Source organism: Heloderma suspectum, chromosome 1 (genome assembly GCF_057233095.1).
Source record: "Heloderma suspectum isolate Gila_16-S chromosome 1, 16-S_ref, whole genome shotgun sequence".
Lineage (NCBI taxonomy): Eukaryota > Metazoa > Chordata > Lepidosauria > Squamata > Helodermatidae > Heloderma > Heloderma suspectum.
This window is the reverse complement of record NC_139458.1, coordinates 26,953,312-26,970,675: the sequence shown is the minus strand read 5'-3', so window position 1 is coordinate 26,970,675 and position 17,364 is coordinate 26,953,312. Positions and strand designations below refer to the sequence as shown.

The window sequence follows — 17,364 nt, the reverse complement described above, 5'->3', positions numbered from 1 at the left end:
TAACTAAGGGAAACAATTCAAAACTCATTCCAGTGTGAATGGAAGAGCCAATGACTCTGGTATCACCCATTGTACAGATCACAATGACCCTTTATTTACCCTTCCTAAAAACTAGCTCCCACGCTATGTTTTTGTACGCAAAGGCCCAACAGATAAGTAGTCCGGTCAATATACTTACATAAAAAGATGCTTGAGACTCAGTGTAATACAGTGGATAAAGTCTTGGACTTAGACTGGAGAGGCCTGGGCTCAAATCCCTACTCCGCGATAGGTGGCCACTTATGAATCATCAAAAAAGAAGAAATGCATCACCAAAAAGAGGACACACTTCTGCATAAAATATGCACATGCTAATTTATATGTATAGATGCAAATTTAGAAATACTTATTATAATTTAAATAGAAATACTGTGCATCTCACCATGGTGTGGAAGTGTGTGACTAGGTGATCTGTGTACCTACCTGCCTGTTCAGTCTGCTGTCCAGGTGCTAATTTTTCATGGGCAACAGTTCTTATTCTTTCTCTTTAAAATGGACTAGTTCTTTAACTTTAAGCTGAAACTGGACAGGAAATTCCTTCAAATTCTCACAGGCATAGAACAGAGGATGGTCCTCTGGCAGCCCTTCAAATAGAGGGGTTTCCTCCGCAAAAGAGGACACATGGTCACCCTACAAGTCAGCTATGATGCTTATTGAATGGCTTTGGGCAAGTCTCTTTCTGTCATCTAAGGATATCTTGCAAGGATGTTGTGAGGGTAAAAATGGAATAATGCCATGCACGCTGCCCTGAACTCTTTGGAGAATGGATTGGATACAAATGCGAACAATACATATTTGCCAGATAGACTACAGAGGTGGCCAAACTACCCCAGGCTGAACTTTCTCACCTTGGGGAAGCTCGATTGTCTGCACAACCACAAGTTGATGAAGAGGATTTTGCTACAGGTGCAGATGTAGAGTAGACGTTATAGCAAAATGGCCATCTGCATCCACCTTGAGAAGTGACAATATTTCAATTAGATTCTGGCACTTAATCTTTAGTAGGGAAACGAGTAGGATCTGCAACAAAATGTTGCAGTGTGGACTGCTTCTGCTCAGGGTTCCAGCCATCCAGTTATGCCCTTTTCCAGGATACTCTATCCCAGTCCCCCTAACCTTGCTCAGTTTTCTGTTCCCCACCCACAATAATTAGCATCCTGTTGTCACTGAGCATGCTCAATACACACTGGGGTGTACTGGGGTTGTTGCCCCTTTAGGCTTCTTGTGTTAGACTTCTACAAATGCCAGGGTTCCCCTAAGCCTCGCTCTTGTGCGTGGATTGCGCTGTGTGGGCTATACGAGGACTGGCGCTCTGAGTTCACTATTAGTATATACTCGGTTGTATCTGTAGAATATGAGCATACAGCCAACAGCCGTTTTAAGAGCAACTCATCCATCTTGGCCAGATGTGAAAATAAAGGGATGCAATTGAAAGAGATTTTGTTTTTTTCTCAGAAGAAAGGTAATTAAATCCTCAGGCATTACTCATTATATAAAAAGCAGGGAGTTTTTAAAAGTACAATGGCTGATTAACGCAATAACAGGTTGAACAATTCCGGGGCTGCCAAGTAGAGCACAGCTGGTCAGCTGAATTCTGCTTGACTTGCCAAGAAACCACTACTCCCCGCTGAGCTATGGCCAGTGGAGCTCCGCTGGGCTAAACTGGCTCACTGGACATCGTAAGGTGGTGCTGCAACAGCACAACCGCCCTTGAAAGACAGCTGTTTCACAGTCAAGTGAAGGGCGAGTCAGAGCCCCTGGACAGCTGCTGCCACTCAGGGTAGAATAGTCTTCCTCAACGTGGTGCCCTCTGGATGTTTTGGACTACCACTCCCATCAGCCCCAGACAGCATGGCCAATATTGAGGAAGGCTGGGTGTTGCAGCCAAAACATCTGGCAGACGCAGGTTGGGGAAGGCTCAGAAGGAAATACTGAACTAGATGGACTAGTGGTCTGAGGCTGTATACGGTACCTTCAACCTTTCCTCAGAAATGTGCCCTTGCACAGGTACTAAGGCTTTCTGCAAACGTGTCTTCTTGTTCCAAACAAACTCTCTCCCTTCAGTACAATGTACCCCATTAAACTACAATTTTAAACAGCTTGGCTGGTCTGATTCATTTCAGAAACCGCAAGTGCCATTCAAAACCGGGTAAATCAGACCTTTGCAGTCCGTCGGGTCACGTCGTTAATGCCGCCACTGCGCACATTTCACGGAAATAATATGTTCCAATTTTCAACCAAAGCTAATAAGATATTACAACAGTCGTAAGAGGGATAAAGCATTTTAATCTCCCTGAAAAATCCTCCTTGCATGCTCCTCCTCGGATGCTTGCAAACACACATTGAGGCAGGCTTCGTTACCACGTTTTAAAAGATCTACTGAGGAAAAGAAAACCCAAATTGCTCATTAACAGACTAGGACTAATAACATGTTGAGAGAAGATGACGTAATTCTACTTAAATCTTGATTTTAAAAAGTCCCTGTGTGTTCTTTCTCGGTTTGCTTGCACACAAAGAAGGGATACGGTCATCATCTGGGAGACGGGAGATCCAGGTTCTCGTCCCCACTTGGCCATGGAAGCTCACTGAGTGACCTTGGCCCAGTCACAGACTCTCAGCCCAACGTACCTCACAGGGTTGTTGTTGTGAGGATAAAATGGAGGAGGAGGATTATGTATGCCGCCTTGGGTTTCTTAAAGAGGAAAAATGGCAGGATATAAATGTAATAAATAAATAAATGAATAAATATATTTCCTACTTCTTATTAGCAGAGTTTATTCTTAACGCCAGCCTTGCAAATAAAAACAGGAGGTAATTCTGTGTTGCTGCTCCCCAATCCATTCCAGTATTAAGTACCATACCTAGGGATGTAAAAATCCAGGTACCCAGTCAGTGCTGGTGCTGGCATATATGTATGTATGTATGTATATCAGTGCCTGGTTTGCTGAAGGGGGCAGGAAACAGGTTGTTCTTCCTTCCATGTGTGCCACCACCTCAGCCCTATTCAGGGGTACATAAAAGAGTTAAATTGAATGCGTGCGAGCTTTTGAGAATCCAGATTTTCCAGTGTTCTTAATCACGTGGAAAGCCTTCATGAGTAAAGAGGGTTCTCTTCCTCAAACATTTGCCTTCCACGAGTAGAGGGGGATGAACATAATGGAGGAGAGGGGAGGAGCAGGAGCGCTCCTTCTCACACATTCATTTTAACTCTTGTTTAAACTCCTGAATAGGGCTCTCCCTCAGGGGTGTACAAAATCATGCATGGTGTGGAGAAAGTGGATAGGGAGACATTTCTCGCCCTCTCCCATAAAAAGAGAACCTGGCATCATCCCATGAAGCTGAATGGTGGGAGGTTCAAGAAAGATGAAAGGAAAGCCTTCTTCACACAGCGCATGGTTAAACTATGGAATTCACTCCCACAAGATGGAGTGATGGCCACCAACTTAGATAGCTTTAAAAGGGGGTTGAGGCTACCAATAGCTACTAGTCCTGACAACTATGTGTTACCTCCAGTATCAGAGGCAGTGTGCCTCTGGATACCACTTACTGGGGGCCATGAGCAGGAGGGTGCTATTGTACTTGCGTTCTGCATTTAGGCTTCCCACAGCCAGCTGGTTGGCCGCTGTGTAAACAGAATGCTGGACTAGATGGACTTTTGGCCTGATTCAGCATGACTCTTCTTACGTTCTTATGTTCCTTAGCTTATTGTCCAACCATCCTCTTTCAGCCAGGGCTGCCATGCCCTACGTTTTGCATAAATGTTTTCATCCTTCACCATAACATCAAGTTCAGACATTCAAATGGCTTGTTTTCCCTAACATGACCCCTCCATGGTACTAGCCAATATTTTAAATGAAATGAAATGAATTCATTGTAGTCAACAGACCAGAATTAAAAGCCCTCAGAAACATAGTTACAAAACAAAACATAACATAACATAAATAACACCAACTCATACAACTGTACAAAAACAGTTCGCTCAGTTTATAAGTGGTAGTGTAGCATATTCTCATTTGTGATTGAAGCTGGTATTTTCTGCCAAAACATTTCAAATTTTAAAATCTGTTTATTTAAAAATTCTTTTAAAATTTATAAACTGGATGCATGATTGTTTATTGTGCTATGGAGTGTACAAAAACAGATGCCCTAATGTAGCCTCCCAAAAACAACCTTGCAACATCAAAGAGTTAGTTGCTTCCTTGTTCTCATTGCCACTGACAAAAAATTAGCCACAGCTAATGATACTAATGGAACTTTATCTGACAGCAGATTTATAACATAAATTTGGGCTGATCTACCTGGTAAAGTACCCAATAGCAGAGCAATCACGGAGCAATCATTTGCTGCCTAGTTCTAACATAGGAATTATAAAACATGTTCCACTGATCGCACTGCCTGGTTGTTACATGGACAAGCCCTCAAGGACAGGGGGACACCATCATACCTTCCCCAAAGCATTTGAGAGGGTAGCACGTTAAATCAAGCCAAGTGAAAGCCATACAGCATTTAGCTACATGCAAATTACTCAAATAAGCAGCTAACTGAAAAGGGTTTTCATAAAGAATACCAAAAAGACAACGTATGTGAGCAAGCTGCACATACATATAGAAGCTGAAAGATCTAGGTTGCGGAACACCCTCCCCTTGGAAGCCTGATTGGTGTGTGCATTGGTTTCATTTTGGTGCCAAGTAAAAACATGGCTTTTTACCAAAGCCTTTGAGGGCTAAATGCATTCCCTAAAGTAGCACACTGTTTTATTGTTTTAGATTTTAATTGGTATTAGCTTGTTTAATGGTTTAATACACTTTTAGCTGTTTAAATTATTTATTGTTTTTTACTGTTTACATTTATCTGTATGCTGCCCTGAGATCTTAATGATATAGGGTGGGATACAAATGCTTTGAAAATAGATAGACAGACAGACAGGAAATATCCCGAAGACTTTGCTTTATTAGAGCTATTACAGAATCAAATCCTCTTTGAAGAAGGAAAAAAGATGGCAGCCTGATACAACAAGCTCTTTGAGTCACACACTTTATCCAAGCACTATATGGAACTATCACCTGGGAGACAGGATACATCTTAACAATGTATATCTTAAGCCTAATCTTTAATGCCATCCAAGCCCTCCCATCAAATTAGCACTGCCATATTTCCACTGATACAACAGCATTGGGGACACATCTAGGAACATGATGCCGCTATGGCACTAGTCAATAATTAGAAAAAGAAGGTATGTCAGTCCACAACTATGTCTGGAAAAGACCCTTTAATCTTCCAGGGTCTTCCTCTGCATCCCTAATAAGGATTCTCTGCAGCTGCTCAGAGGTAAGGGAAATGCACTCTGCTCTAGCTTGGGGGCACTCAGCTAGCTGTTGTTTTTTAAACTGGTATGTGCCAGGTTGAGCCCTGGCATCAAAAGCGAAGGCAAGGGCTGTGCCTTGCTGTGTCTTGGCATGAATCGAGCCCTTGCTCCAGAATCATATGCAGAAAAGCCTGTGTGTACCGGATTGCGCACAGCTGCACCTCACAGCAGTTGGTTGCCATTTCCACCGTCACAGCAGGCTACGTTTTAAACAAACAAACCATTTCGTCTGTGCTGTGTAGCAGCAAAAATTCATGATAAGAGTACAGTACAAATCACTGTGGCTGCTTCCATCAACGAGCAGCCTCTTCCCTTCCATTTGTAATGAGGCTGTTGACTCTTGGTGAGATTACTTACTGCTGTTTTCCATTCCATGGGAATGGACTCCCTTTTGCAGGCATTTAAACTGGCATAAAATAAAAAGAGAAGTCTTGAGTGTGTTTTCCCATGTGCTCTGAGGCTACCTTCCAACCCAAACTGTCAGACATACTGGTGGACTGAACACTAGCTGGGAGCCTTCAGTCTTGCCCTGCACCTGACCCTACTGCTTGATACCACTGCCACCTCTCCTGGCCCATGGGCTCCTCCATTTCCAACCGTGGAAAGGTCAAGTACTCTGCTACAGCCATTTTGTTAGCTTCCCCCAGCCGGAGGAACATAGGAAGCTGCCTTATACAGACCCAGTTCACATGATCATAGCAGAGGAGATAAACCACTATGGCTTATTTCCCCTGCTGTGATTGTGTGAACTGACTCACTGAGTCAGACTGTTAGTCCATCTAGCCCAGCACTGTCTATGCTGACTGGAAGCTGCTCTCCAGGGTTTCAGGCAGGATTCTTTTCCAGCCCTACCTGGAGATGCTGGGAATAGAACCTGGGATGCAAAGCAGGTGCTCTACCGCTGAGCTATGGCCTCTCTAGGAGTCAGAGGTGGCAGGAGTAGCAAATTATGGAGGCAGCAGGAGAATGGACAAAATTCTATTGCAATCTCTTCCTCTGTTTTTAGTGTTTGTATTGTACGGTTCTAACATTGCAAGCTACCTTGGGGGCCATTTGAAGGGCTGAAAGGTGGGCCACAACAGTTTTATACATGAATAAAAACTGAAAGGCTTCAGCCATCATCTGCGCCACTGGTACGTCTGCTAGTCTGGGTTTGAAGGCAGGCACTCAAGCTGCCTTAAAATCATAAGATCAGACTAAGCAGTAACCTAGGGCACCCCCTCAGTAGCCAGTTGTTCTAGCACTGTTATCAATTGTTTTTAAATTCTCTTCTAAGGTGATGTAGAGCAAATTAAAGAATGCACTATGCCAGGGGGTTGCCACATCAAAACTTATTTTAAAATGTTGCAGCTGAACGGCCCTGCTCTGTTAGTTAAGAATCAGCGCACTGGAGTCTTTGCAAGATGCAATGACCAACTGTTCTCAGCAAGATTACTTTGTCACTTTGATATCGTTGTTTCCCTCCTGGGTAATTTTTTTTTTAAATAAAAAAACACCATCTACTGTGGTCTGTCAAAGCTGCCGTTTGCTAGCCTGACTTGCAAGGTAAACAGAATCAACATCAATCTTGTCAAGCACCACGCTATTACAAAGCTTCCTAAAATGATAATGTGCTGAGGTTCAGGAGGAGGTAATGGGAAAACATACAATAACAAGAATGGGCCGCTATAGACAACATCACAGATTGTAGGCTTCCCAGTGGGTCATCATTTCCAGACGCCAACGTGTACGCCTCATGCTTTGTCTGGTTTTAAGTTACTGATGCTGACTGAGAGAGAGAGCAGACTGTATTTTTACACTCGGACAAGTGCTGAGTAAAAGGTGAGAGAGATTCATAGCTACTGCAGCAGGTATTGCAAGTACGGAGAGGCCAAAGTTCACAGGAAGTGTGAGCTTTGTATGTGGAAGGTCCAACGTTCAATCTCCTGCAGCTTCGGTTAAAACAGACTTCCCCAACCTTCTGCCTTCCAGTTATGCTAGTTGTGGGGTTATAGGTGTGGCAGCCCAACACATCCGGAGGGCACCAGTCTGGGGAAGGCTAAATTAAAGAATCTCAGAGAATTACTACAAGTACTGGGCATGATGGCCAATGGCTTGGTTCAATATAAAGAGCTTTCTATGGTTGCACATTTTATGCAATTATAGTTTCCATGGCAGCATTGCATGTAATGAATGTGCATTTGCTTCATTTTAAGTCAGAAGCCACCTTCATGAGAAGGAGGAATATAAATATTTAAAATCGATACATAAAATAAATCATGTCATTAAGCCAACGAAGCTTACAATGGTAAACACTGGGGCTGCAAAATTTAGAAGGATAAGGAAGCAAAAATAAGAACCTTCCAAGGATGGTTATTTGGGAAAAGTGAAACACATTTTCACTTTTCAGGATTTCTCCCCACCCAAGTTTCTGATGTTTTTTTAAGCATACCCAAATGTTATTGTGATAGAACAAAGAGAGAATAAAGGTTAGCGGTGCCATGAATGCCATCAAAGTCAAGTTTTCTAAACTTGTTTTATCATTGTCAAACTTTAAATCTTAAAAGGTATTTCAAGTTCTCAAAAATGCCTTGTAAAAATTTTTCCATTGTCTCCACTGGATTGCAGTCCCTTCCACAAATCCAAGTCAGTATGTACAATATATTCTTTTGGAAATATGTCTGGACAGTAGCACTTCCAAGAAGAATTTGGGAGCATACAGCAAGTATGGGAGAGAGTTGTTTTGTAGTATCCAGTGGTGTCCCAGCCTTAGTGCTAATGATGTTGCACTAGCGCAAACTAATGCTTGAGGCAATGTAAGTGGTGCAACGGGGAAAAGTGGCCATTGGCCATTGAAATCCGGTGGTACTGGTGCCACGTTTCAGTGGCAAATCAGCGCTTTTCCCCATTGTGCTAGGTACACTGTGCAAGCATTGGTTTACACTACTGCAATGTCATTAGCACTAAGGCTGGGACACCACTGGATACTACCTGCTTATCGCTAGTCTTTCTGTCCTGCTTATAGGCTTCCAAGAGACATCTGGTTGGCAGAGTTAAACTACGGAATTCACTTCCACAAAATGTAGCGATGGCCACCAATTTGGATGGCTTTAAAAGGGGCTGAACAAACTCATTGAGGATAAGGCAATGGCTACTAGTTCTGATGGCTTTTTGCTATCGCCAGTATCAAAGGCAGTATGCCTATGTACACCAGTTGTTGGGGAACATGGGTGGGAGGGTGATGTTGTGCTCATGTCCTCCTTTGGGTTTCCCCTGGGCAGCTGTTTGGCCACTGTGTGAACAGAATCCTGGATTAGATGGATTCTTGGTCTGATACAGCATGGCTCCTCTTATGTTCTTATGTTATACTATGCCACAAAAGCCAATGGCACTTCAGCTTGTACTAGCTGCATACAATCTAGGAAAAGTGAGTCACAATTATAAGTTCCTTTGAAATCAATGGAACTTAAGCGTAGTTCTCATGAAAAGTAGAAAGATCAGGTTTTTTGTGACAAAGACAGCCACATTTATATGTCTGCCCTATTCACATCTAAAGTCTTTTTTGGACTGGGGCTCTCAGGCACATGCACACAGATGTTTAGGGACATGACATGAATCTGTTGCTCATGCTTTATGCACTTGCTGAAGGAAACACTGAGATCTTATTCAGAAACCAGTTCACTTTTTGCACCACAGTCCAAGGAAATGTAAGCTGCACTGCATATATTTTTACTCTATATATTTTTGTATCCCCTGTGAAATTAGGCAAGATCAAACCTTAAGCAATAATTATAACAAACACAGAAAGACATTAACTAGTTCAGATAGTACAGGTGAAGACAGATAACAATACAGATAAGACACTTCAGATAAAGAGAAGGGAAATAAGAATCTCTAGCCTGGAAGAAAGAAAGATAAAGTTTGGATATAGTTCCGGAGGCAGCAGAGACTAGCTGGAATGGTGGACTTTCAGAGTGTGCGACTTATATCAAGGGAAACCACATGTCAAGGATTACAACCAATACATTAGTTAAGCCATTTTCAGATGTTATCCAAGGGCTTAATGAATGTCCAAGGGGGAGTGACATCACTGTGGGAGGATTCTCCAAGTGACCCACTGCATAGGATGAATGAGGGGAAGCTGCTGCCATGCTGCTGCTCCCCCCCACATGGGTTCACTTAGCTCTCAGATAACCTCTAAAGGACCCTTCAGAGAAGTGGGGTTTGGGTTTATTGGAAACAACACAATGGAAAGTCTTGAGAAGGGCTGACAGATTCCCAGAAAAACAGCTAGAAGCACGGATAGTGAGAAGAAACTGAATGAAAGACCAAAGCATTTACAAATGCTGTGGATTGTCAACAATATGTCATGCAATGTTCCTGCGCTGTTCCTTGTTTGTGCATGGGTATGAAAACTAGACAAGTGAGGAATCACATCTCAGAGGAAATACATTGCCAGCTGCATTTTTTGAACCATTAAATATTAGTATGAAATGTAATGACTAAGGGTCTCTTTCTAAAGGAAGAACATGTAACTGTCACTTGTTAGCAGCCATTACTCAGCCCACAGATTGTTCTGCTCATAATTGAAATCACATCAGTTTTTGAAACTCCACGATCAGTTATTTGCACCAGAGTTAATTAAATGGGAGATCCCTCCCTCTGTTGGATATGTACACATTAAGTGGATCAAATTTGTAACCTAGGGTTTGATAGCATGCTGCCGGTATCAACATATTTACCTACAGCATTGAATATATGTCAAATAATGAAAAATGTCCTTTAAAAATGGGGGGGGGGGTGACTAAAAATGGAAAGGACCAACATTTGTAACTGAAAGCCATAAGACCCATAAGAGCAGCAAAGACCCATTACCAATGTTACAAGCCAAGATTTCCCCATATGCAGAATGCTGGAAGCGTAAATGTCTTAGATATGTCTACCTTAATGAAATTTCTTGGTAAGCTGTTGTGACCAGCCAGCTAGAAGGGAACAAGAGAATATTATACAACTCAAATTGTAATGAAAAGCAAAACAATATTAAAAATGTAAAAATTACATCCTAAACTTTACAAAGACCCCCTACACACACATCAATGTCTCTCTGTTCTGCATCAAAATAAGTTGTGATTGTGGTGAGATACGCAACAAGAGAACAAACAATTCGAGAAAACATGCGAGAACTTAAATAAAATATATCAGAATTTCTTACGGGATGTCTAAAAAAAATGAGATTGCAGAAACAGGTGGATAGTACTGCCTTTTTCACAACAGCAAAGTGGAAGAAACCCAGATATCAATTAGTATAAAACTGGCATGGGGAAAAAATATTCAAATGCCACAGATTTCAGTATTCAATAGCCCATGTTTTAACTATGGAAAGAGAAGCGTTTACGAGTTAGACTGGAAGAGGTGCAGCAGCAGTTGCTGTTTGGATGAAGTGGTGCAAATTGGAATTCATAATTGACAGCAGAGAGATAATGCTACAAGGGAAGTATGATGAATAGCAGGGGATCGTTAATAAGCAGTTTCGCTTGACAATTTCAGGATGCAAAATTAACCACTGTAAAAATATTTATCATCAGCATCTCTGTGGGGTACAAACAGCACCATAGGGTTTTGTGTTCTACAGGCACAAAGAAACTGAGCTGAAATAAACCACATCATATTAATATTCCAAAATGGCTGCCTTTTCCTTTCTTCCCAGCAAAGGAAAGGCGACCGAAAGTTTGCCTTCAATGGGGGGGACGGGACAGGAGAAGGGGGATCGTCATTCTTAAAATCTTGCAGTATGTAAAAATACATGTCTAAATTGGGTGTAGAATTACATTATCTCATCTATGAACAAACAATGTGGGTGGAACATAGAGACACACTGTCTCTCCCAGCAGGGCTCCTCAGGACAGCAAAACCCAGCTCCTGTTGACTTCTTTCTCCCACTGGCTCCTATGGGGCTGCAATGGGAAATATTATGTACCTCCTCCTTTTTCCATGAGCCTGGAATATCAAGTGCACACACCCACTACAGCAGTGGTATGTGTCCAAGAGACATAAACTCTAATGGCATCTATAATAATAAAAGAGGATGTGTGTCCGTCTGTCCATCTGCCAGTGCCATAGCACCAAGACTGTGAAACTTAGACATTTGAAACTCACCATGCATACTCATGGAACCCAAGGGTGTGCATCTCTGAGATATATAATTTACTTAAATGTGCCCACGTGATCGAAGCCTGCAATAACACCTTCAGCCATTATGGGCAGACTTCCCAAACCAGCTCATAGCTTTGCAGTCCATTCAGTTTGAAGCCACGGGAGGTTAGTGGGCCAAGTGACAGAGTTATAAGTCTGCTCCCTGCTCTGGGGGCAAACCACTTAGGGGAATGGACTGGACAAACCCCCCCTTAGGGGACTACAGAAGTGCACCATGGCAGGAGCTGCGTTTAGGGGTGCAAGTGGGCGTGGGCCCAAAGTGTCCAACTCTGACAGCTGTGTAAGTTTGCTTGAAGGCTTTGCTGTATCAAACTAAGGGTTATTCCAACCTGTGCAAAGTCAGGGCTGTTCACTAGTTTACATATATGATTATTACATTTATATCTAGCCCTTTCTCCTAAGACCTCAGAGAGGCCTTAGCCTAACCATAGCTCTTAGGCCAACAAAAACTCTTAGGCTAAGATAGAGGGTGACATGCCACAGGACACTGTTGTGTTACCTTAATGGCTGATATGGAGAAACAGAATTCACGTGGGACCTGTTGATAAATTTTTGCCATTGACAGGCATGACCCCTGAAAGTTCCCATGAACTGAGTGATCTGACTGGACTAAGAAGTACACCCAGCAATTTAAATTTTGCACAGTGCCTGTAAAGTAATCAGAGGTGTATATTTTTCTATGATGCTGTGTGAACGTTTCTGGCCCTAATGGCTGTGGAGATCTGCTTGAATGTGAGTGAGCTTCTGACATTTCAATTCCGGAGTCTGGAATCTCAACTCAGAAATCTGAACTCTGAGATGAGAGTCTGAAATTTCATCTCATAATCCAAAGAAGTAGGTGAATAAGATTCAGAGATGTTGAAGCTAAGGATGGGTGAACCACCCCCACTTGCTGGACTGCCACCACTTACCCGCCCCTGTTCAGCTCCCTGGTTGAGCCAGCAGGTGGTCTGCAGGCACCAGGAGAGCGGTGTACAACCACCCAACTCCTCAGTGAGTCGCCGTTTTTCATAAAAATGGCAGCTTGCTGTTTTATGTAAAAGACGTTTTACATAAATGGCGGCCATAAAGCGTCCATTTATGCAAGATTACAGGCGTGAATGGTCTATTCACACCTATAATCTTGCGTTAAGGGGTGCTTTAGAGCCACCATGTACAGAAAACGTCTTTTATGTAAAACAACAAGTTGTCATTTTTATGCAAAATGGCAGCTCGCTGAGAAGTCGGGCGGCTATGCACCACTCACTGGGCACCTGCTGACCCCCTGTTGGCTCCAACAGGGAGCTGAACATGGCGGATAAGGGGTGGCAGTCCACAGACAGGTGTCCAGGAGGCCGAGCAGTGGAGGTGGGGGGAGTCCACTGGACTCCACTCCCCTTTTGGACTCCCTCGACATCCTTAGTTGGAGTGGGGGCAAAGTTACCTGTTGCCACCAGTAGAATCTACATACAGGTGCCCCGTGTGGTGAACCATGGAAGTACAGGTTAGAGTGTCCTCTGCTCCGGAAAGGGTCTCCAGGCTCCAGAGTGCCTCTACCCCACCAGGATGCCCATTTCCTCCTCCCAACTTGCAAGGTCAATAAAACTTCCAGGTCAGGCGGGGATTTTGCCTGAGCAAGAGAAATCTCCACTTTGTAGGGCTCCTGTTTCACAATTCCTGGCTCAGGGACTGCCTCTGGCCCAGTTCTGGCACCTGAATAGTGGCGTTTCCCTCCCCATGATCAGCAAAACTATCGTAACTAAGGAAATCTACTAATTTTTTATTAGTACTCATAGGCACAGAAAGAAAAACAGCCCCGCAGGTTAAACTGGGCAGAAATAAGAGGGATTTATTTATTTATTTATTTATTCATTCATTCATTCATTCCATTCCATTCCATTTCTATACCGCCCAATAGCCAAAGCTCTCTGGGCGGGTCACAAAAATTAAAACCAAAGAGCACACAATAAAACAATATAAAATATATAAAACATTAAAACCACAGTATAACAATATAACCAGAATAAAACCTAGCACCAATGCAGGGATTTAAAATACAGATTTAAAACAGCAAAGCTAAAAGTATAGAAAGCTAAAATGCTAAAATGCCTGGGAAAATAATAAGGTCTTCACCTGGCGCCAGAAGGAATACAATGTAGGTGCCAGGAAAACCTCACTAGGGAGATCATTCCACAGCAGAAAAAGCTGTCCTCCTAGTAGCCACCCGCCTCACTTCCTTTGGCAGGGGCTCACAGAGAAGGGCCGCTGAGGATGACCTTAAGGTCCGAGCAGGCACATATGGGAGAAGGCGATCCTTCAGATAACCTGGCCCCAAGCCGTTAAGGGCTTTGAATGTTAACACCAGCACTTTGAATTGGGCCTGGAAATGGACTGGCAGGCACTGCAGCTGGAAAAGTACTGGCGTAATATGAGCTTGTTGGCCAGTCCTTGTTAACAATCTTGCTGCCCTGTTTTGGACCAGCTGAAGTTTCCAGGCTGTTTTCAAAGGCAAATATGTTATGCATATATGCCTCATTTCTGGTCTTTGTAAGCCACTCTGCAAGCCTTTTTAGCCTTTTTGCAGGGTGCTACAAATAAATAAATAAATATCCTCAGCATAATCTATACAGGTTACAGAATTTGGACTTCCTGAATTATGGATTGGAATTTCCTTATTTTTTCTGATTTTTTTTTCTGAATTTGGATTTCCTGATGTCAGGCTCCCGGCCCTCCCAACCTCAGTGGAGGCCTTTTCAGGGGAGGAGGATTGGGATTCCATGGCAAACCCTACTCCCCCATAAGTCATGAGGCAACCAGAGGAGTCCTGTCCCAGAGATGCCCTACCTAGGGTCCCAAAGAACCCACCTGAAACCATCCTGATCCCTGAAGTGGCTCCCAACCCTCGTCTCTCTTGTCCCAGGGCTCTCTGGAGCACAGACAGCAGCAGCAGACCAGGTGAGAGAGTTGTTACAGTGACCGCCTGGCCACTAGAAGTCCTTTTTCATCCTGTGCCTCCTCAGGCATGCTGGTCTACTCAGGAGGACGGAAAGGACCCAGCTGCAGAGGCTGAACCAAGCTGACAGCATGTGTATATAAACCCTCTATCTCCTCCCAGATCTTGCTGGGTTAACAGCTGCCATTGAGCCAGTATCAGAGGGAGGATTCCTATGTACACCAGTTGCTGGGGAACACAACCAGGAGGGCGCTATTGCACTGGGGTCCTTCTTGTGGGTTTCCCACAGGTGTCTGTTTGGCCTGTGTGCGAACAGAATGCTGGACGAGATGGACCCTTGGTCTGCTCCAGCATAGCTCTTCTTACGTTCGTATGTGTCTTTGCTCTAGCTGTGTGCTCAAGCCACCTAGGCACAGAATTTTAATATTTTTTATTAGTCGAAGTACACACAGCTCTGAACATCATATGGCACAACTGTTCGAGCTATAAGCAGACTAGCATTTTACTTTATTGGATTCTAAGGAGAGGTGAAGGTAGGAAATGTGTGATTCCCCCCCGCCCCATGTTATGAGTCACTCACTCTCCAGCTTGAAATTGGCCTCGTGTTATCATACATTAAAATAATAACAATTTCCGCCCCCACAAACAGGAGGGGACTTGGGGGAAATAAGAAGAGATTTGCAATTTTATGTTACTTGTGGGAGAGATATGCACGGCTCCTTGAGGAAATAATTGCCACATTACAAAGCTAACAAGCACAGGCTGGAATAGGGTCCCTGGGGGAGGAAGGGAGGGGGCACTAATGTTGATCACTAATTAAAGGTCTGTATTAAAGACACAAGCACAGGAGTGGGAACTACAAGTGGCTATCCAAGCAGGCGCAGAAGAAATAATCTAGTTATTGCTGGGGAAGAAAAATGCTTTCATCTTTTTTAAACCTGGCAAATATAAGTGTAAACACAGCCTCAGGAAACGTTGATTTGAGCACCTGAAGATTTGTCCCTGATAGGCTCATAGGCAACCGATGTGAGTCAGTACACAAGTAAGATAAGCATGGGATACTATCCTCTTTCATGTGTGAACGCATGAATGGTTTATATGATCATCCTTCATGCATATGTTGAAGTGGACTCTAGCTCAAAGAAATCCATGCCAGAATAAGTTTGCCAGCCTTTAAGGTCATAGAATCATAGAATAGTAGGGTTGGAAGAGGCCTCTAAGACCATCGAGTCCAACCCCCTGCTCAATGCAGGAATCCAAGTCAAAGCATCCCCAACAGACGGCTGTCCAGCCTCATCTTGAATGCCTCCAGTGTGGGAGAGCCCACCACCTCCCTAGGTAGTTGGTTCCATTGTCACATTGCTCTAACAGTCAGGACGTTTTTCCTGATGTTCAGCCGGAATCTGGCTTCCTGTCACTTCAGCCCACTATTCCATGTCCTGCACTCTGGGATGATCGAGAAGCAATCCTGGCCTTCCTCTCTGTGACAACCTTTCAAGTACTCGAAGAGGTGCCACAAGATCTTTCACTGGAACAGATTAAAATAGCTGGAAGGTGTCCCCACTTTGAACGTAACACACGCTTGAATGAATGGATATGACACTCAACAGGCGGATGCATCAGTGTTCACAGCGGTGCCATGCTGGCAGAGGCTGTGGAGGTGAGCAACAGGTAGCCGCTGGCAGATACTCCAGAAGCAAAGGGCACCTACACAGCCTGAGACCGGATGGATGCAAACCTAAATCCCAGGATCATGGATCTGTGGAAAGTACCTTGGGACATGGCACCACTAAGTAATTCAAAGCTTTAATGGAAATCATGTCATGATCTCAGTGACAAACTTCCTTACATGTTTCCACCTTGTTGACTGGTCATTGAAATGTGTACCGAACTGAAATCAAGGTTTTTTTCTGGGTCAGGGGCAACCAATGAATGTGGAGGCACTCTCTGACCTGGAAAATCCTCTGGGCAGGCTGGATCTGAATAGAGATGACAAACCTGCTGATATCTTGACAGCGGATCCCACCCAAGCAAAGCAAGATCAAAGTCAAGCCCAGGAAACCTGAACAGAGGGACTTAAAATTTATGCTGGTGGCAGGCTAGTGCTTCACAGAACATAGAAGTGATATTTTCAGAAGGTCCAAAACTTAAATAAAGTGGGGAAGCCATCCATCTTAAACAACCTGCTTGGCATGATCACTGCAGACCACCGTGGCTTATTTAAGCCACGGTGGGTTGTGGCGCATGCTGGGCGACTTTTGAATATTCAAGCTTTGACCATGGCTTGTTGTGTCATCCGAACCTGGCAAGGGTGGGTTGTTGGTGTAGTTAACAAACCACCCAGAACCCATGGATTATTTTAGGGTTGTGAGTGGTTTGTTAACCATGCCAAAACCCCACCCTTGCCAGTTTTGGATGACACGACAAGTTGCAGCTGTGGCTTCAATATCCAAAATGGCTACCTGCACATGCTACAGTCCACCATGGGTTAAATAAGCCATGGTGGGCTGCTGTTGCAAAGTACAGGACCCCAGACCTGTCACCAAGGCCAGCCAGTAACACCTTTGACTTAATCTGCATAATGTACTGGGGACTGAACCTGATACTGGGGATTGAACCTTTGACCTTTTGCATGAAGAGCACCAGCACTTTCCCCAAACTGATGGACACACACACACACACACACACACACACAGAGTAATAGAAAGGCTTGTCAAACTATAACAGCCTTCCCCAACCTGGTGCCCTCCCAATGTGTTGGACCACAGACCCCGTGGTGGTTGGGGGATGCTGGGAGTTGTAGTCCAACACAGTTTGGAGAAGACTGACTTATACG

The 17,364-nt window shown here is 43.9% G+C and overlaps 1 protein-coding gene across 4 annotated transcripts in view; it reads right to left on the bottom strand.

The window, feature by feature from the left end:
* CCDC85C (coiled-coil domain containing 85C) overlaps window positions 1-17,364 on the bottom strand; it is a 264,264-nt gene that overhangs the window by 66,537 nt on the left and 180,363 nt on the right. For 3 of the 4 annotated variants that reach the window (XM_084839276.1, XM_084839267.1, XM_084839260.1), the window contains one exon: window positions 10,327-10,365. The exons of the other annotated variant lie outside the window; for it this stretch is intronic. In XM_084839276.1, the coding sequence (XP_084695402.1) occupies window positions 10,327-10,365 (39 nt within the window). The remainder of the gene's footprint in view (window positions 1-10,326; window positions 10,366-17,364) is intronic. 4 annotated transcript variants of the gene reach the window in all.